Source organism: Perognathus longimembris, chromosome 4 (genome assembly GCF_023159225.1).
Source record: "Perognathus longimembris pacificus isolate PPM17 chromosome 4, ASM2315922v1, whole genome shotgun sequence".
Taxonomy (NCBI): domain Eukaryota; kingdom Metazoa; phylum Chordata; class Mammalia; order Rodentia; family Heteromyidae; genus Perognathus; species Perognathus longimembris.
In genome coordinates, this window is record NC_063164.1 from 53,637,588 (window position 1) to 53,659,542 (window position 21,955).

At 41.9% G+C, this 21,955-nt stretch overlaps 1 protein-coding gene across 1 annotated transcript in view; it reads left to right on the top strand.

The window, feature by feature from the left end:
* The first annotated feature begins 435 nt into the window (after positions 1 to 435).
* The window catches only part of Lrp2 (LDL receptor related protein 2), a 195,972-nt gene continuing 174,452 nt past the window's right edge, over positions 436 to 21,955 (top strand). The window contains exon 1 of the mRNA XM_048345285.1: positions 436 to 685. Within this exon, the coding sequence (XP_048201242.1) occupies positions 607 to 685 (79 nt within the window). The 5' untranslated portion in view covers positions 436 to 606. The remainder of the gene's footprint in view (positions 686 to 21,955) is intronic.

Genomic DNA, 21,955 nt, shown 5'->3' on the forward strand with positions numbered 1-21,955 from the left:
TCATTTCGTTTGTAAGATTGTGTCGGTGGGAGATTTCACGTGGATTGCCGGGGGCGGCCCGCTTCTCTGTTTTGGGACAAATTCTGCGGAGAGCCCCGGGCAGCGCGCGCCCGCCAGTCAAGATTTCCATGAATCGGGAATGTTTGTGAATGAGGAGTGTGTGTGTGTGTGCACGCGTGCGTAAGCGTGGGAGAATGTCAGTGTGTGTGATGGGGAGGAGGGTGTACTCCTGTAGGACTGCACGCAGCAGTGTGCGCGAGTGTGGCGGGTGCGTGTGGGAGCGCGCATGTGTTCGAGTGCCCACTCCTCCCGGCGCAGCGGAGTGCAGGGGGCGGGCCGGGCGGCAGGGGGCCTGCCCCGCTGGATTCCCGCATGCTAGTTCCGGGGCGGTCGGGTCTAAAGGGCTTTATGCATGGTCTGGAGGGTGGGGACTGGCGCTGCTAGAAAACGGGATGCCTCAGGCGTCGGGACTGCCTTTCTACCACTAGGAGGGAGCTGAAGTGCGGACAGGAAGGAGCCGTCGAGAGTGGAAGCTCTGCCGGTGCTGTGTGCAGCGCGCGCCCACCTCCCGGGGAAGGAACGGCGAGGCCGGGGACCGAGGTGGTGATGGAGCGCCGGGCGGCGGCGGTGGCTGGTACGCTGCTGCTGGCTCTGGCCGCCAGCCTTGTGCCGGTCCGGGGCCAAGGTAAGCCATCAGTGGCCGGAGCCTTGCGCGCAGCGCCCTCGATGGGGGGGGGGGGGGGGTGTTAGTCCACGGGCTGGCGGAGAGCGAGGCCACTCCGGGGCCAGTGTAGGGCGGTGGCGCGAGAGCTGCTCCTCCTAGGGCGCTCATGTTGCCCCAAGAGCGTCGAAGATCTGGAGCTCCCCGTCTCCGTCCGCCCAGAAACCCAGCAGTCGCCAATTTGGGAGTGCAATCCTGCGGGATTGCGTGACAGCGCACCACGGGGGTCTCATCTTTGTCCCCACGCGAGCTTGTTCTGACCCTTCCAGAAAGCCTTTTGCTCTGGAACCGAGGGGACTCGGAGTTTCCCTCGCAGGGCTGCAGCCTCCTCCGGCGACCCGCGGACGGCTGGCCGGGCCCGGCGCTCCGCTCCTCCTCGCGGCCGGGGCTCAGCGTTCCACCTGCAGCGCTCCGCCCGCTGGTCTGCTGGCGCGCCCCGGGCCGGGGGCCAGGGCGCCCCTCCCTCCACCGGCGAAACTTGGTCTCTCCGTGACCCCCAAGAGACCGCATCTAACGATACAGATCCGTTCCCAGCCCAGATAAGGCCAGGAGATGGGATTGGCCCAGAGAGCTACTGAGAGACTGGAGAATTTTTCTCCAAGGGTTTCCCTTTCCAACCCCGAGTGGTGGCTTTTGTGTTAATGAATGGGGCCCGGTGGCTCCGCCAGACTTTGGGAGTTCGAATGCAGAAAGTTTCTAGTATGACTTCAAACTTCTTTCAAATTGTCGGAGACAGATTTTGCAGAAACAGACGAGAGAGAAAGAGAGGAACGAGCGGGGGCGGGGGGTGGGGGACCCTGGAAGAAAGGAAGAGGAGAGAGGGAAAGGCAATCGACCACTAAGTAGAAAGGAATGGAAAGAGTGAGCCAGGAGAGGAAGAGAAGGAAAGAGCGAGTGAGGGAGAGAGGAGAGGAGGGAGGGAAGAAGGGGACGAAGGGAGAGAAGGAGAGAGAGAGAGAGAGAGAGAGAGAGAGAGAGAGAGAGAGAGAGAGAGAGAGAGAGAGAGAGAGAGAGAGAGAGAGAGGAGACCGCGAGAGAGGAGAGACCGAGAGAGAGGAAGAGAGAGGGAGAAAGAGAGATGGGGAGAGACCGAGAGACCTAGAGACCGAGAGAGACCGAGAGAGGCCTGGGATGAATGGGCAGGGCGAGGAGAACCTGCGAGCTCTCTCCCTGGCTTTGCGTTGCTAGGTAGCGGCGGGAGCTGCGTGTGACCCACCACCAGACAGACAGAGGGGACGCTGCTGCCACCGCGGGGACTAATCTGTCTGTGGGGATGGAGGAGTCCCCCCTTTCCCCTCCTGCTCTTTCCCGTCGAACAACTTAATTGCCCTACAATAAAAATGAAACCCCTATTGTAGCAGGATTAGCCAAAGCAATAAATTGATTTCCCTGGATCACATTTTGGGCTTGACGGGCGGGGACGGTGGAAGCCTGGTTGTGTGGAGGAGAGAAGGGAAGGCTTCTGGATGGGCCGAGGTGCCATGTATTCAAACGGTTAATCTGCTTTCTTTCTCAATTCTTAGCGTAAGCTCCTTAGAGGGAATCAAGTAAGTAATTATACGGGCAACTCGTAGCAGCACCCATTTCAGACTTCCTGGGAAGTTCAGGAAAGGCCAACAAATCCTGCCTATCAGGAAGGGGGATGGGTGGGTTGGGGGAGGCAGGGGTCTCTGAGCACCTTTCCTTAGTCCTGGAAACATACAGAGAGGGTTGTATTATTGAGTAGGGGTTGCTCAGAGCTCAGGCGTCTGTATGTCCATATATCACTGAGATCTAAATAGCTATATGTAAAATCCTGGCCACAGGAAGCACAGTATATACCCATATCTATAATGTTTCTGTGCTTGGAAAAAGAAAATCTTGCAAGTCAGATGTGGAACTGTGCCTCAAGTGGTAAAGTGCTAGCCTTGAGTGAAAAACCTAAGGGACTGTGCCCTAGGCCCTGAGTTCAAGCCCAAGTATTGTGACCAGACAAAAATTTCTGAAAAATACCTAGTTATGTAGGAGGTAGTTTACCTTATATGGAAAAGACTTACTTGTGTAGTAACATAGGGAATATAACATTTTGATGGGGCCAGAGAGGAGAGAGAACTCATTTCAAAGGGATATTTTGAAGATTTAAACACATAGGACCTGCCATGTCATGACTGTATGCTGTGTCATTATTACTATATGTATTTTTACAAATTATTACATAGAATGGGAGATCGCTGGATATAGACCACCAAGACTAACCTACAGGTTATTTAGTGGCTAGAGCATTGACCCAGGGAAAGAATGTATGTTTTTGGTGGCACAGGGACATCAGTAGATGTAAGTATTTTATATGATTTTTAATTTGTTTTACAATATTTCAATATAATGAATTTATTGAGAACCTTCTTTGAAGTGGGTAAAGTGGAGGTACAGAATATTTTATCCAGGTCATACTGCTAGAAAATGAGGTAGCCTAAGGAATTCTGACCCTAGAGTCTTTAATGCAACTGCCAGAGTGCAGTTCTCTCTCTCTCTCTCTCTCTCTCTCTCTCTCTCTCTCTCTCTCTCTCTCTCTCTCTCTCCCATACACATACACAGACACACACAGACACACACACCCCACACACATACCCCAGAAATGTCTTTTCTATATGAGGTAAATTACCTGCTACTTGACTGGATATTGTTTCAGAAATGTGTGTGTGTGTGTGTGTGTGTGTGTGTGTTATGACAATATTTAGGCACGAACTCAGGATCTTGGGCACTGCACTGTCCCTTAGCTTTTTTTTTTTTTGGCCTTGGACTCAGCACTGTCCTGAGCTTCTGGGCCTGAGCACTGTCCCTGGCTTCGTTTTTGCTCAAGGCTAGCACTCTGCCACTGGAGCCACAGCGCCACCTCTGGCCAACTTTCTTGTCCAGGCTGGCTTTGAACTGTGATCCCTCAGATCTCAGCCTCTGAGTAGCTAGGATTACAAACATGAACCATTGGTGCCCAGCTTTTTTTCTTTTCTTTCTTTTTTTTTTTTTGGCCAGTCCTGGGCCATTGACTCCCTTTTGCTCAAGGCTAGCACTCTGCCACTGGAGCCACAGCACCACCTCTGGCCGTTTACTGTATATGTGGTGCTAGGGAATCGAACCCAGGGCCTCATATATACAAGGCAAGCTCTCTCGCCACTAGGCCATATCCCCAGCCCCTGTCCCTTAGCTTTTCACTCAAGGCTAGTGCTTTACCACTTGAGCCACAGTTCCATGTCTGGCTTTTTGGTGGTTAATTGGAGATAAGAGTTTTATAAACTTTCTTGTCCAGGCTGGCTTTGAACTGTGATCCTCAGATCTCAGCCTCTGAGTAGCTAGGATAACAAACATGAACCATTGGTGCCCAGCTTTTTTTCTGAAACCCTCCAAAACCCCGAATCCATATGTCTTCATTGCTAGTGGTTATACATATGGCATCTATATGTCTCAGTGTGGTAGGATGAGAGGATTTTGTACATATCCTATGAAGGAAAGTATGATGAAATTGCAAATGTTTTTAGTAAAATGCAGCTTTTTTTTTTCTTTTTGATTGGTCATGGGTCTTGAACTCAGGGCCTGGACACTTTAATTGGAGGTAAGAGTCTCATGGGTTTTCCTGCTAGATCTGAATCTGAACTGCAGTCTTCAGATCTCAGATTCCTGAGTAGCTAGGACTGCAGATGTGAGCCACTAGTGCACTGCAAATGGTTTAATTTTTTAAATTTATTTTTATTATTACAAAGGTGATGTACAGAGGGGTTGCCATTTCATAAGTCAGCTAATGAGTATATTTCTTTTTGGAAGCACATCCTTCCTTTGCTTTCTCCCAGTTTTCTCCTCTCCACCATTCTCCCCTATAAGTTGTTTAGTTCATTTTCTACATAGTGTTTTTAGTAAGTACCACTGCTGAATTTGTTCCTCCTTGGTTCTTCCATTTCTATACCCCCTTAAACTCCCACAAAGACAGATAAATGAACAAATAAGACAAAATGAAAAAAAAAACAAACACCCCACTTATCATTTCTTGCTTGGACTGGTTTCAAATCTTGATCCTCAGATCTCAGTATTCTGAGTAGCTAGGCATGAGCCACTTGCTCCCAGCCTGGATCAGATTTTTTTTTTTGCCAGTCCTGGGTGTTGGACTCAGGGCCTGAGCACTGTCCCTGGCTTTCTTTTTTGCTCAAGGCTAGCACTCTGCCACTTGAGCCACAGCGCCACTTCTGGCCATTTTCTGTATATGTGGTGCTGGGGAATCGAACCCAGGGCTTCATGTATACAAGGCACGCGCTCTTGCCACTAGGCTATATCCCCAGCCCCTGGATCAGATTTTTAATGATAAAATTGACATGAAAATCTCCCAGGACATTTTATGAGTATGAGGACACAAATTATGTCAAGTACTTAGCCTGGTGGGAGGCATGTACACAGCAAAATTTGCTAGTTGCTACTTTAATTATACTTATGGACACTGAAAGTAACACAGCCTTTTGCTTACAGTTCATATTTCAAATGTCCATAGAAGTCTTTTTTTTTTTAATAAACTTCTCCCCCTTTATTGTCAAAGTGGAGTACAGAGGGGTTACAGTTTCATATGTAAGGCAGTGAGTTGAACATTTCTTGTTCACCTCGTTACCTCCTCCCTCATTTTTCCCCATAGAATGTTTTCTTTAAGCACTTTATTTATTTAATTTTTTTCTTTATTGTCAAAGTGTGGTACAGAGGGGTTACAGATTCATTTGAAAGGCAGTGAGTACATTTCTTGTTCTACTTGTTACCTCCTCCCTCATTTCCCCCTGCCCCACCCCTTTCCCCTCTCCCTCCAAGAGTTGTGCACTTTTTACTAACATTTTTTTTTTTTTTTTTTGGCCAGTCCTGGGGCTTGGACTCAGGGCCTGAGCACTGTCCCTGGCTTCTTTTTGCTCAAGGCTAGCACTCTGCCACTTGAGCCACAGCGCCCCCTCTGGCCATTTTCTGTATATGTGGTGCTGAGGAATTGAACCCAGGGCCTCATGTATAGGAGGTAAGCACTCTTGCCACTAGGCCATATCCCCAGCCCACTAGCATTTTTTTTTGAAGAATTCCAAGATCTCAAAATGTACTCTGATTTTGTTTTCAAGAAATTAGTATTGACATTAAAATTATATTTTTTTGATCCAGCAAGATTTTGGTTATGTCTTTTTTTTTTTTTTGCCAGTCCTGGGGCTTGAACTCAGGGCCTGAGCACTGTCTCTGGCTTCTTTTTGCTCAGGGCTAGCACTCTGCCACTTGAGCCACAGCGCCACTTCTGCCTTTTTCTGTTTATGTGGTGCTGAAGAATCAAACTCAGGGCTTCATGCATGCAAGGCAAGCACTCTACCACTAGGCCATATTCCCTCTGGTTATGTCTTTATGGAGCAGCAATAAGGTTTATCATAACAACATCTTGGAGTGGAGTTTATAAGTTGAAAGGGACTGTGGGGCCAATATCCACATGTGGTATTCTTGATCCTGAGCATCTCCAGGACTCACTGATGCTTTCTACTTCAGAGCTGCCTTCTATTTCTCTGTTCACTTCAATCACTGTCTATTTTTTAAATAGAATCAGTGATAGAAACTTAGTTATTAGTTTATATGCTTCTATTATTTTAAGATAATCAGTTAACTCTGAGGGAAGGAGAATGAGTCAGCAAGCTCTGAAAAGGAATGGGATTAAATACCTTGTCAAGGGTATATAGTCTGAAGTAGAACTAAAATCTAAATCTGGGTATCTCATTGCTAGTCCTTGCAGTGGACTGCATTCCGACATGTGTCCTCTGACTGTCCCCCCTCTCCTTGTTCCAGTAGATGTCTAGATTCCTTTCTGGCAATTCTGACTTATCAGATGAGGCAAAGTATGCTAAGTAGTAGATGATCTCGGTGAATCGTTAAAAAAAAAAATTGGATGTGCCTCTTATCTCAGGCCTAAGAGGACTCCTGTGATGTGTCACTGGCACATGCCAGTGCTTTCAGCTTGGTCTAGAACTTGTCATATGGACCATCAACCAAAGATTATACACTCTACCACCCTCAAAGACCATGCCCCCTATCCAGTTTTCAAATTGGTGGGCCATCTCTGAAGAACTTTGAGGTTTTTAGTACATATCACTGCAAAGATTATCTTCTTCAAGGTAATTATTAGGCTGTAGTTAATTACTGTCCATGTCCTTTATGCAGGTACTCATAAACATTTTATTGTACATTTTCATTAAGAGAAAACAACACAGCTTTCAAGAGCCTAAATGTGTATCTTGTATCACTAGAATCATATTGTTACATTGGCTTTGGGGTGCCTATTAAGTGCTAGGAGCTAGATCAGGATAACTAGAAAGTAAAGGGAGATTACAAAGTATTTTATTTATTTAACCTATTTATTGTAGTTTTGGGATCAAATCCAGGCCCTTATGCATGAGAGGCAAGCTCTCTACTCTGACCTAAATTTCCAGCCTGCAAATGATAAGTTGAAAGAGATTCTGACTGCATTGAATATAGAACAACTAAAAAGGAACTAATTGTGGAGCCCTATTTTTAGAATGAAGGAAATTAATTATATCCTACTTCCCTCCCCCACCCCCGCAGTTCTGGAGCTTGAACTCAGTGCCTGGGAGCTGTCCCTGAGCTTTTTTTGCTCAAGGCTAGTCTCTAGCCTCAGCTCCACTTCTGGATTTTGGTGACTAGTTGGAGATAAGAGTCTCCTGCCCAGGCTGGATTCAGGCCATGATTATCAGATCTCACCCTCTGAGTAGCTAGTGTTAAAGCCCAAGGCACCGGTGCCCCACTGTATCTTACTTTTTGATCTTGAGGAATGTATGCCACCATTTGTATATTCCAGAGCCTTTATTAGTACTGAGTGTCTATAGTGTTCCAGTGAGCAGTAGTTCCAGTACTACAGAAAGGCAGAGAAGGGTGTGAACCTCCCAGAGGAATTTGGAATCCACTTTGCACTTAGGATTTGAGACAGAACCTAATAATTCCATATGCTATGTGACTGGCATGAGAAAAATTTAACAAGTTTCAACATCAAAATTTTGGGCTTCTTGCAAATGATCAAGTTGATGGTTTTGAAGTGTCAATAACATTTCTTTGGTACCTTATATGTTCCATAGAGGTCTCTGTCAATATTTGCTGAATAGTCATATACTTGGTGGCACTGAGGTTTGAATACAGGGTCTTGCACTTGCTAGGTAGGCATTCTACCATTGAGACATACCTCTGCCCTAAGTAATATCTTGACAACTCAGCATTATGAGAGGAAGGGGAATTTCTCAAGATCTGGCAGTCCTGGAATAATTCAATGAATTAAAGGGAGTAAAGTACTAGACACATGAAGATAAAAAACATGGTTGATCTGTGTTAATGGCAGCATGTTGCAACCTTAAATTTCAAAGAGGAAAAGGAAGGATTAATAAATTTATTTGGAGCCTACAGTTTTCTTATTTGAAGTATGTCTTTGTGATAAATAGGCAAGTTCTGGAAAATGAGCTGAGAGAGATCAGGAACAGGAACTCTTGAGTCCATTTCATTTTTCTCTGACTCCTAGACCTTTACTCCTTTTCTAACTTACTTGATTCTCTTGTTCATGTTTCTGAGATTTTTGTCCCTTTTCTAGGTGCTTGATCTTGGCTTGCAGGATGAGGTAAAGAAGAGCAAGTTTGGAGATAGGTTAAGATGCTTCTGTGGAGCATATCAAGGAGCATATCTAGGACTTAATCTTCCATAAATGGTAGAACAGGTTTCTTTCATCCTTTGCTGAATTTATTCAGAAATATCAGAAAAAAGCATTCTATGCCAATGATTACTTTGTTCCTCTTTAATTCAAATCTTGCTTTTATTAACAGGTGCTGAGAAAATGGAACCATTAGCATTCCTAAAGTAGCATGGTTAATTTATATTTAGTCACCTCTGATGGAGGATAGCACTGACCTATGATGAAAGAAATATGTCTCTTCTCTCAGAAGATGACAGAATAGACAGTCTGAAGTTTCATGGTGAAATCTCAATACTTTTGGTTATTAGCCCTCAGCTCATGTTTGACCCCAAGGTAATAAGAAACTGAGAAATGAATGAAAGGAGGAAATGTAATGACCATTCTATGCATTGAAAAATTAAGCCACTGTTGCCAAGGATGGGAGCTTTATTGTCCAGATCTGGAGTTGCAACTTTGTGAACAACAAGCGTAGGTTTCTTTTAGGTTTACATAGTATCAGCCAATAACATATAATTCCTCTTAACTTTGAAAATAAGCTTTTATTCACTTATCTACAAATACATATTTAGTGACATTATATCTATTTTTTTTTTTTTGCCAGTCCTGGGGCTTGAACTCAGGGCCGGAGCACTGTCCCTGGCTTCTTTTTGCTCAAGGTTAGCACTCTACCACTTGAGCCACAGCGCCACTTCTGGCCATTTTCTATATATGTGGTGCTGAGGAATCAAACCCAGGGCTTCATGTATATAAGGCAAGCACTCTTGCCACTAGGCCATATTCCCAGCCCTATTTTTGAGGGACTAATGGGTGTTTAGGAAGCCTGTATATTTTTTGGTCTTGGTGCTGGTGGCTTATACCTATAATCTTAGCTACTCAAGAGGCTGAGATCTGAGGATCACAGTTTGAAGCCAGCCCAGGCAGGAAGTGACGCTGTTGTTCAGGTGGTAGAGTACCAGACTTGAGCACAAAGAGGCTCAGAGGCTGTGCCTGGGCCCTGAGTTCAAGCCATAGGTCTGGCAAAAAAAATTAAAAAAAATTTTTTTTTGGATTTCCACATAAAGACATGGAAATATCCTGTTACAATGTCAGAGATTGGCATATAACTTTGTATCTAAATCTTTCATTTTTTAACTCAGCGTGGAGAAACTTTTCTCTGTAAATGCTGAAAAAGTTTAAATCCTTCATTTTTAAAGGAAATACTTAAATTCTCTTCTATTTAAGAATTGAACTATTTTTTTTTTAAAAACCAGGAGTAGTAGTTTACATCTGTAATCCCAGCACTCAAGAGACTGAAGCAAGAGGATCATGAGTTCAAATCCAGTCTGGGTTACATAGTGTGACCCTGTTCCAAAGAAAAAGAAAAGCTAACCAAAAAATTGAAGTAAAATATCTGAAATATATCAATTGTACTCACAGTTTAAATTGTTAAAGGGGAGTAAAAAAAGCAAGCAAGTACTTTGACACTGCTTTAATTTTGATGTAGGGAAGGGTGTGGAGAACTCTTTGTTTCAAGAAACAAGAAATAGAAAACCCAACTGAAATTGACTTAAACAATACGGGTTATTTCTTGGCCCATGAAAGTAAAAAATCCTGAAGGCAAGTGGAGTTCAGGTGAGGTACAGTCAGGGTTCCAGTTCCCTTCTTTCTTTGTGTTTTTCTTGATTCTCCTCTCCTCACTAGGTTTCAGCTTTGTTTTTAGTCTGGTTTCCCATATGATTGTAATATGGCTGCCAGGGCAAATAGGGCTACACATTTCCTTGATCATATCTGGGGAGAATTCAGCTTTACAAAGGATTCATTTCAGCTTTTAAAAGCATTAATTCATCACAATAACTTGGAAGGTTACAATTTCTAAAGACCTTGGATGACTGTCCATCAGCTCTCCAAACTTGGCATAGCCAAATAATTACCGGGGAAGTTTTATAGAGCATATAAATGCTTAGGTCCAAACCTGTACATACTAAGTCAGGAGTACGCACAGTTTGGGAACATCTGATCCTGGCAGTCCCTGTCATGTTTTTGGTTTACAAATGGAGACTTAGATATGAACTGACTTAGCACTGCATTCCTTCCTGTGGCTAAGTGTCAAATTTTGCCTTCCAGTGTTAAATTTGACTTCCTTTTGTATAGGGAAGTCAGAAGGAAACCCAGTCTTTCTCATCTGAGGATGGCAAGAAGCAGTGGCCTGTTCCCGGCCATCTCTCTTCTGGCAATGACAGGTCCTAAAGCTCTGTCACTGATTGTGTCTTAGTTGTAGTTTTTGCTCTTTCTCTGGTCATCTTTGAAGCCTTCTTTACACTTTAGGAGATCAACAGCTGTTGGAAGTCTTCCGCCTCTTTTAGCTGAGTCAGCAATCCATCACTAGCTTCTAGAGCTAGTTTATAGTTGGAACAGCTATATTGCAAAACTCTCTAGTTCATTTCCTTTACATCCTGAACTTAATCTCTGTTGACCTCCCTGGGTCTTAAAGCCCCTTGATCCTATTACCCATTCTTCAAATCATTTATTTACTTCGTCAGCTTATATTTTATGGCCCATTGTTAAAATTACTTCCTTTCATCAGCAACTTGGGCCCTTTAACTTACATGTTGTGCTCTGCAAAACTCCTGGTTAATACTAATCTGCCATATTTTGCCACAGAGTGGCTAGACAATATAAAACTATGCTAACTACACTGACCTTTTTCACGTGAAATTCATGAAATGACAGCCAGGCACCAATGACTAACCCTGTAATCCTAGCTCCTAAGGAGGCTGAGGTCTGAGGATTGAGGCTGGAAGCCAACCCAGATTGGAAAGCCTGCAAGACTGTATCTCCAATTAACCAGCAAAAAGCAAGAAGTAGAGTTGTGGCTCAAAGGGTAGAGCACTGGTCTTGCATAAAAAATCCAAGTGAGCTCGTGGCACCGAGTTTAAGCCCCAGTAGTAGTAATAGACAAACAATCATGAAACGACCCTCAAGTTTTGGACTTGCTTCCTCATTAGTCTGTTCAGTTTCCTGCTTCATTCTCTCTCTTCAGATTTCCAGGAAGTTCTGCTCAGATATTGATTTTGCTTTTTTACAAAGGTGCAAATAGAAGCATTGAAGAGAGGACTCCATAAGCTCCCGTGACTCCACCAGCATCACTTGTGCTTCACTGCAGTCTGTCTTTCCTGGGTGTTCTGAAAGAAGTTGGCCGTTTCCTTCTATTCAATATTCATTCATATTCTAGATCCCAGCCTCCCTCTCAGTATGTTTCCTCAGTGTTTTACAAAATCCCCTCTTTCTCTCACATTTCCCTTTAGGTATCAGCATATTCTTTTTAATGTCTTCTTTGCAATAACATTTTGACAGGTTTGTCAGTATTACTGCCTTTGCCTCCAATTTTTCCTCAATCCATGCTTGTCAGGACTTAAGGATTTTTTGACTTTTTATCAAAGTTTCTAATGACCTCCATGTTGTTAACGCCAAAGACTCATGCTCAAGTCTGTTCTCTTTATATTTTTGTGGTTCTGGGAATTGTATTCTGGGCCTTGTACATGCTAGGCAAATGTAGGGAAGTGCTAGACTAGCTCTGGTCTTACTTAGCTATTTAGCTTTACTGGGCATAGTATATCCTGTCTTGTTCCATGAAACAATTCATTTGGTTTCCAGGAAACTACATTGTTTTCTGTCTTCCTTTCTTGTTGGCCCCACCTTATTATCACCTCGAAATCCTCTGCCTGTTTCTATCTGCCTATTTTCTTCTGCAAATGCTCTACTTCTTTGGTGGCCTTATTCAGTCTCATGGCTTTAAATATCATCAATAAGGTGACAAATTTCAAATTTAGGAATCTAGTCCATACCACTGTCCAACTACTAGCTTCACATATCCACTGGGCTGTCCAATAGTCCCCTCAAACATAACAGATTCAAAGTTGGACTCCTGATCTTCACTAAGGCCCTAAATATGCTTTCTCTGTGGAATTCCTTATCTCAGTGATGGTTGCTCCAATCCTACTCAGGCTCCAAACCTTTGATTCTGTATTGACTCTTCTTTTTCTTTTCAACCTCAATATCTAATCCACCGGAAAATCACAATGATAGAGTTGGGTGTGGTGGTGCGTGCATGTAATCTCAGCATTTTAGAGGCAGAGACAAGAGGATCACAAAGTTCAAGACTAATCTGGGTTGCATTGTGAAATCCTGTCTAAAAAAAAAACTCTGTGGCTCAAGTGATAGATAGCCTGGCCAACAAGTTTGAGGCCCCATAGTTCAACGCATAGACTGCTAAATATCAACCAACCAGGCAACAGCAAAACAACAAAGGAAAGAAAGAAAAATAAATGAGAAAACAGAATGACAGAAAAGGAAAGGATAAAAAATACCACCACCACCACCAACAAAAAAGTCAATCCTGAAAATATAGAGGCCAATCTTTTTTCAAAATTGTTTTTTGTCTGTTGTGGGGCTTGAACTCAGGGTCTGGGATCTGTCCCTGAGCTCTTGCTCAAGGCTAGAGCTCTACTTTGAAACACAGTAGTGCCACTTCTAGTTTTTGAGGGCCTCAAGGGGAGGTAAGAATTTTCTGCCCAGGCTGCTTGGAGCTGTGATCCTCAGATCTCAGCCTCCTGAGTAGCTGGGATTATAGGCATGAGACACTGGTGCCTTGCTGAGTCCAATCTTTTTTTTTTTAAGTATTTATTTATATTTGTACCATTTTTATCTGCATTACACACTGGCCCAAGGGACTACTATGTCTTGTTTGGGTTATTGTAATCTCTTCTTATGGTCATCCTACTTCTTTCTGTCTGCCACCAACAGTAACTATAGCAAACCTTTTCTACCATCAATCAGATCACAACCTTCTTCTGCTTGAAAGCTCCATTGGCCTGTCACATACCAGTTGAGTGGTTCAGAAACAGACACTGAGACACAAGTTGGAGTTTAAGACATGTATTAAAATCAATGCCTATGCAAGGAGAGTAAACAGGACTTGCAGAAGAAATCTTGAACTATGACAAGACCTTGGGCAACCTAGTTGAGACTGAGAATAAGAGCTGACTGTCTTGTGTCAGGTTGAAATGGCCTTGCTCGGTCACTGGACATGGCTGGGGCTTTCTCCAGCAGAGACAGATCCTAAAAGAGCTGATTGTAGATGGATATCTTTCTCTGTAGATTGACGAGAAACCCTAGTCCTAGTGGTGCATCTCCACCTTCTTATTTCATAAATCCAGGTCCTACAAGATTCTCCCTGTCTGGCTTCTATACTACTTCCCAGACCTCATCTCCTTCCCCTTTCTCCTGCTCATACACTCCAGGCACCTTTGCCCTAACATGGTGAGGGCTTTCAGGCCTCTGCACTTCTTTCTCTCTTCTTGAATGCTCTTGGCTCCGCTTATCTTATTTGTTTTTACCTCCTGCAAGTCTTTGCTTATAGGTGATCTCTGATTCTTTCCTGATTTCTTTTTTATACTTCTCATCCCCTGACATTAAGTGTATTAAGTTACGTAAGTATTATTTGTTACTATTTTTAGAGGGTCTTGAACCCAGGGCCTTGTACCCTCCATTAGCTGTTTTGCTCAAGGTTGGCTCTCTACCATCTGAGCCACGTCTTCATTTCTGTGTTTTTTCTGGTTAATTGGAAATGAGAGTTGGGGATTTGTCTGACTTTGAAACTTGATTCTTTGATCTCAGCCTCCCACAGGAATGAGCCACTATTGTCTTCTGTTATCTTAACTTCTTCCACAAGGCAGGGATTTTAATTTCATCCATTGCTTTATCCTTATGATCTTGAATAGGACAAAATAAAGTTAAATGAATGAATGCATAAATGCTAATATGGATATTAAGAAGGAACAATCTACAGCAGCAGGCTTGGTGGTTTGAGTCTGTAATCTTAGCATTTGGGAGGCTGAAGCAGGAGGATCACAACTTTGAGCCTAGCAGGGGCTACATAGCAAGGCTTTGTCTGAAAATGAAATATAGAAAAAGGGCTGGGAGTACATGGCAGTTGTAGAGTGCTTGGCATCCTCAGATCATCCTATGTGCCTGGTATTGCCAGCTCTAAATTCCCTCAGGCCCCTGGAGGCCCCATTAGGATCCTGATGGAGAAAAAAGAAAATTGCTGTCTCTATCCAAGCAAGTGGCTTAGCAACGCTGTTTCTCTCCATTTGACTCCCCTCCTCTTCTCCCCCTCCTTGCCCACCCCTACTGCCGATCCCTGATATGTTTGAGAGTAGCCATGTCTGCATCTGTCTTTTTAACTTTTCTCTCAAACACTTGGTAACCCTGTGAGAATTCCCCTGTATGTAGAGAATGGGTTATTTTGCTGTTTTCAAATCCCGGATTTGATACAGTAGCTCTTATGAAAAGATAAGTCAAAGTTTTTCCACATTATATTCGTGGACTGTCATTCTGTATTTAAATAGAACACAAAAGAAAGCTGTCTGAGACCACGGCACAGTGAAAACAGCCTGGATAGGACAAAAGGCCCTCTTTGAAGAGGGAGTGGCTCCCCATCTCAGGGAGGCCTTGGGATGGGGACGGAGGTGGGAAGACCCTCCCATGTCCAGTCAGGACATTCATGAGTCTTGTTCCTGATGAATGAAGGAAAAACGGGTCCAATCAAAGGGCCTCAGGCTACTGAAAAAGGCCCCTTGGGTGCTTGTCCCATAGGCAGTCTTTCTTGATTCAGTTCCTCTTCTTTTGAGGACTCCAGTAAATTAGTTTGAGACAGAGGCATGGCTGAGTTACATGCATGCTATGTGGAGAAGTTGGGGGAAGGAACTACAAGAATAATGACTAAAATTTTTAGTGTCTTCTTTGAACCTGGCATAGGTGGTCCTAAGTGCTTTTGAGGTCTTAGGCCACTTAATTTATTAGCAGTACAACTTTTTCTGGGTAAAGGATCAACACAAAAACAGGTAGGGTATTTGCTCAGTCATTCAGTTACTAAATGGTAGAAACAAGATTTGAACTCAGAACCCTAGTTTGTGTTTGTTGTTGCTCTGGATAATTAGAAGAGTTCCTTTATACATGGTCAAATAAACCCTTGATTAATGATAAAACAATTCCTTATGATGAAATAACTCATTTCAGAGGCTGGTATCTTCTCAGGCCACCTTTTGGGCATTTTTGTGCCATTTTCAGAAATCCTTTAATTAGTTCAGCATATGTTGATGGAGACTCATGCTTCAGCCATGACATAGCTACATCCTGCAAAGTATAGCATCTCCCTTGACATAGACCTTGTCCCAAACAGCTCCATGCTGAACAGAGTACATTTCCCTTCAACCTAGCCTTCTTTCTATTCTCTTTAGGTACAGGCTGATTTCTGCCTGCCAAATTGCTCCTATACTACCATGATATTATCTAGGAACACCATTTGTCTTTCAAATTACACATCTGTTAATTCAAAACACCCTTAGCATAACAGAGAGTTCCATTTCAGGTTCAGTAAGGGATAGAAGTGACATGAGACTTTTTTTTTTTTTTATTTGCCAGTCCTGGACCTTGGACTCAGGGCCTGAGCACTGTCCCTGGCTTCTTTTTGCTCAAGGCTAGCTACTCAGCCACTTGAGCCACAGAGCCGCTTCTGGTCATTTTCTATATATGTGGTGCTGAGGAATATAACCCAGGGCTTCATGTATGCGAGGCAAGCACTCTTGCCACTAGGCCATATTCCCAGCCCTGACACAGAGATTTTTAAGGGCATTTGTTGCTTGATGTTGGTAGGACAATTCAAAATTCTCTCATACGAAGTGGTAGAAGGTAATGAACAAGCAAATGAGAATAAAGTCTCTTGGCACTCCAGAGGAGGCTTTTTGTTTTTTGTTGTTGTTTTTTTTTGTTTGTTTAGAGAAGTTATCTCTTCCTTGCCAAACATGTTTAAAGGTTTCCTAGCTTCATAGCATCCGACTGTGTGGTCAAAGGGACCTGTTCTCTCATCATTAAAGCCAACTCTTCAGAGGAAGTCACTGGTTCTTGCTGAAACCTCTGGTTACAAAGCTGAAATATTTTTTCTAGCAGAGCAAACTCATTGGTTGAAATAGTAATGCACACTAATTGCCAGAGGAAGGCTCAGAGAGAAGGAGACCCAAGCTCAGGAAGGGGGAGGTGGCACCCACCTGGAAGAGTAGGCATTCAGAAGGCTAAGAGAGAGAAGAAAGAGAGAGAGGTGGGAGAGACAAAGTTGCTATGTTTTGACAGAGTCTAAGAAATAAAAAAAGAAAGTCTAATAAGTAAAAAGGCACACACATAATTCTGAGTCAGTTGTCAAATGGTTTATTGAGAAATGACTAATTGCTTTTGCAACAAAATTCTGGATTTTTTTTTTCTAGCTCACTTCTGACATGAAAAATTTACTTCTTTAATATTTGGTGCAGTGAGGTGTTGAAAGAATTTGCTAAGTAATCACTGGAAGTTGAGAATCTAGTGAAAAACAAAATTCACAGCTTAAAAATTGAACCTACTAACTGGAAGGCAGTGAAAGTTTGATTCTCCCCTCTGTAAATAATTAAACCAACAAAAGCGCACATGGTGTTAAGAGACACTCGTGCTAAGAAGGATGGGTTTGCAGCGGACTCTTGCACTTCTCTGCCAGGGAATTCATTAGAGAGGTCTTTAACAGTAGATTCTATGTGCAACAAGCCCCACAGTAATCTAGATCAATTTTTCAAGCATTTAGATGTGATTGAAGGAATGAAAAAGAGAATGGAGAGGGGCCAAGTTTTACTAAGGCCTTCGTACTCTTTACGAGGTCTAAGTGATTTGTCAAAATGACTTGGAACTTTGGTCTGCTCCAGAGCTCTCCTGCTTCATGAACATCGGCAGATCAAAGACAGCTGGCTCTATCTGTGTACAATAGAGCCCCCAACTGAGAATTGGATGGACTGGACACATATAGGATGTATTTCTGATTTTTTCTAATGCTGCTTATTTTCTTACCCCCTCCCTGCCATTTTTGTAGTGGGGTGTGTGTGGGGAAAGGTTGGCCTTAATTTTTCTAAATGTGAAGAAGAGGATATGATTTTACAGATTTCATAAAAGAAGGCTCTGAGTATTAATGTTTATTATGTACTAATTTACCTATTTCTTTTTGAGAAATAGTGTTGCTACGTATGCAGCCCAGATTGGCCTCACACTCATGATCCTCCTGCCTCAGTCTCCTGAGGGCTGGGAGTACAGACCTGTTACCAGCGTGCCTAGCTGAGTATTGGCATTTACAAAGTGCATTTACTTATAAAAGGGGCATATAATTGACCTGTCTGTGTACATTTTATAATAAAAAGTTGTGGCTTTTTTGGTGCTGGGGATTGAACTCAGAACATACCCTCTGTACTCTGATGAACCTATTTCTAGGTGTTACATACATTTGTGTAATCATGCAATCAGGATTAGAACAGTTCAACCTCCATCAAATATCCTGTGTTATTCCTTGATCACTCTCTGCTTTTTAAGTGTTTTTTTTTTTCAGAAAACTCACTTTCCCATATGAAAGTTCCAATGACTTTCATTTGTGCATTTTCATTTAAGAAGTATTTCTTGCTCATTTTTGAAGTAATTCAAAATGACACAGTTTATAAGCTGGCTTTCTTTTATTATGACAGAGGGGAACCTGCCCCCCCCCCCCGCCCCCCGGAAGTGATAGCAGCTCTTTAAGTATAGCCATATAAGAAAAGAAATGTCCTGAAAACTGCTTGTTGCTGGATTGGAATCTGCAAAGAAAACACACTCAACTATCTCCTCTGAAAGGAAGGACAGAAGTTTATTTTTTATTTAACGATTTACCCCTTGACACCTGGGAAATGATTAGTTGATGTTTTCAAAGAAGATTAAGTCTGTGTGGTTCATTAACTGTGGTAATCAGCTGACTTAATCAATTAACTCTTTGTTAACAATTTGCATTAATTTTTAAAATAAATGACTAAAATCCGTAAATTACACTCTTAAGAATAAAGGCTATTTTCTGATTTATTTTATTGATGACAAATTAGAGATAGTTTTTCTTCTCATTTCATACCCTCTCTGCTAGTCTTATGATAATGAGGATGCTTAAGCCAATTTTAATTTGAGAGTGATACTTGAAGATAATGTCTAATATATGGTTTTAGAAAAAGAAAAGTTGGACTTAAAGACTCCTTCCTTCTTCATCTCAGTCTGTTTTGAAGGAAAGTCTTAGGAGAATGAAAGTTAATAAGCACGCATGTATGTGGTAGCGCTGTGGATAGGAATAGCAGTATGGAAAAGTACTTCTGTTACTGAGTTATTTCTCATGCTTTATTTCCTTACTTTTTCCTAAATGACAACTGGGTGAGAGATACAATGAAACAGGGTTTGGTTCTTGGCTAACTTTTTTTTTTTTTTTAATGTGGTGTGTGTGTGTACACACGCGTGTGCCAGTACTAGGGCTTGGACTCAGGGTCTTGTGCTCTTGCTTGTCTCTTTTGCTCAAACTAGCACTTGAACCACAGGTCTACTTCTAGCTTTTTGGTGGTTAATTGTGGTAAGTGTCTCATGGACTTTTCTTTTCTTTTTTTTTTTTTTTTTTTGCCAGTCCTGGGCTTGGACTCAGGGCCTGAGCACTGTCCCTGGCTTCTTTTTGCTCAAGGCTAGCACTCTGCCACTTGAGCCACAGCGCCACTTCTGGCCATTTTCTATATATGTGGTGCTGGGGAATTGAACCTTGGGCTTCATGTATACAAGGCAAGCACTCTAGCTACTAGGCCATATTCCCAGCCCTCTCATGGGCTTTTCTACCTGGGCTAGCTGTGAGCAGGGATCCTCAGAACGCAACCTGCCAAATAGCTAAGATCACAGGCACGAGCCACGCGCTAGAGCAAACTTGAAGGGATACCTTAGGTGATCTATTCAGAAGGAATGTATCAAAACAGTGGGAATCTAAGGCCTATTGCATGCCAGACAAGCACTCTGCAAGTGGGCTATAATCCTACTTTATTTAGATATATTGATAATATTCATAAGTAAAAGTTATTACATTAAAATGTCAATTTACAACTAAATTGTTACTTTGTAGAATCTTTATAATTGAAAATTTTCTTCTCTGTTTAGTCTCTTCTCTGCCCTCTTGGAACTTGAAGTTTGGAATGACATAGGGGCAGAGTGAGTGACACTGCTAGGATTAAAGTCATATATCTCTTGACTGACTCTTCCTCCATTATCTTCATGCTCTAGCCTTGTCCAATAAACTAGAGGTCTTACCGACTTTAATTCAAGTTTCATTTAATTATTATAAAACCTGAGGAACCATAATCTGAATATTAGATTATTCATTCATTTGTTAACTAAATACTGTAATAGTTGTTACTCAATTTCTAGAATTGAGTGATCTACTGGAAACTCCATTTTTGAACAAATTACTAACATTAGTTTATTTTCTGATTGCCTTGTCATTTAAAAATGTGTAACATAGAGAAAATTCTATTAGGTAAATGCCTTGAATTATTTATGTGTCAGTTGATATCTTATTATGTGTATTTTTTGGTATAATTTATTACTACAACCATTACCTTTACCTTTTTCAGCATTAAAATCCCAAGATTCTATTTTACTTCATGGTTAGAATTTTATACTTGTAGTGGTAACAATGGTTTTTTACTTTAACTTACTTATAATGCTAAAAACATAGATTAGGTAAAATACATAATACAGATTAGCAAAAATATTAGGAAATACATACTCCTTTTAAAGTTCCTGTTTCGGACAGTGACTGCAGGTAAACTAGATTTTCTTTAAGCTGCTACTAATATTTGGACAACACAAATTTCTTATATTTGAGCAGAAACCAAGCATTACTTTATCATATGTGGGTATCAGTTGGTGACAATATAGTGTTGATTCAGTGTCAACAAGCCACTGAGTTGTTTTGAGTCATCACAACCCCATTATAACAAGACGTGATGACATTTATAGTGCCTGAAGTGATTTGGAGGCCTATAAATGCCATTGGAACCCAGGCATGACAAGCCAGGGCCAAAACTCTGGGTGCAACAGATAACCTGCCTGGCAGATGGTCCTAAAGTTGTCTTTGCTCAGTTTGTTAACGATTGTTCAGTGGAAGAAATACAGAAAATTTAGTATTATTTTATCTTGTCTTTTAAAAAATTTTAATTTTTATTGTCAAGGTGATGTACAGAGGGGTTACAGTTACATACGTAAGGTAGTGAGCACATTTATTATCAGACATGTTACCTCATTTCCCTCATTTTTCTCCCACCTTCCCTCCTCTCCAACCCCCCCAAGTTGTACAGTTAGTTTACAACATATTGTCTTGTAAGTATTGGTGTTGCATTGCTTTGCCATTTACCCTTTGTCTCACTGTTTTATACATACATATATACATACATATATTTCTTTACCGGTAGAGTGATATACAGAGGGTTACAGTTTCATACGTAGACAGTGAGTACATTTCTTATCCAACTTGCTACTTCCTCCCTCATTTTTCCCCCACCTCCCCCTTCCCCTTTACCCGCCCCCCACTATGAGTTGTACTATTGGTTTAACACCATATAGTTTTGTAAGTATTGCTGTTGCATTGATTTGTCCTTTTATCCTTTGTCTCTCAATTTTGATATTCCCTTTCCCTTCCCTAGTTCCAATACATGTATATACAATATCCAGGGTAATAAAATCAGTTACAGTTATATCAGTAAAACCATGGGAAAGACAAAAGAAAAAGGGCATAATTTCACATGGTATGTTGAAAATAACAACAATGACAAACCACTTGTTTCCGTAACTTGGGAGTTCATTTCGCTTAGCATTATCTTATGTGTTCATATGCACCTCGCTATCTAGCCATTGTAATTTTCTGCTAGGACTATCCTAGATGTGTCTATCATAAGTCTTTTCAAATACAAACTAACAAAATCAGGCTTAGCCTTACTGGTGAAATTAAAAAATCATGATTAGGGTTTGGGGCATTGTTCTGTAGTAGAGTGCTTGCCTGGCAAGCTTCTCTCAGGCCATATTCCTCATCACACATATAAAAAAAAATCATGATTACATTTATTCACATACTGCAAAATTTTGATTTGTAGAATCAAATGTTCTCTTTTAGCTAACCTTTCTTTTCTTTTCTCCCTTCCCTTCACATCTCTTTTGTTTTCCTTCCTTCCTTCTCTCTGCTTCTGGACTTTGTTTACTAGATGATTAAAGTAATTTTTCCTCAGGGGAACTATTTAAAGCATATTGGTGGAAATCTTTTGGTACCTTTGCTATGCAATATTTCCTTGTTTTGTTTTTCATTGCTGGAGGTTGAACCCAGGGCCTTGCACATGCTAGGCATGCTTCTACTGTTGGAGTTACGCTCTCAGCCCTTTTGAATTTTTTATATTTATTTATAATTTTGTTATTAATATGTGATACAAAAGGGCTGCCATCTTGTAAGGAAAGTAATGAGGACATTTCTTTTTTCTTTTCTTTTCCATTCCTTTCTTTTATTTTTTTATTTTTTATTTATTTTTTAAATTTCACTCCCTCTCCTCTCCTTTTCTTTTTGCTGGTCCTGGGGCTTGAACTCTGATCCTTGACACTGT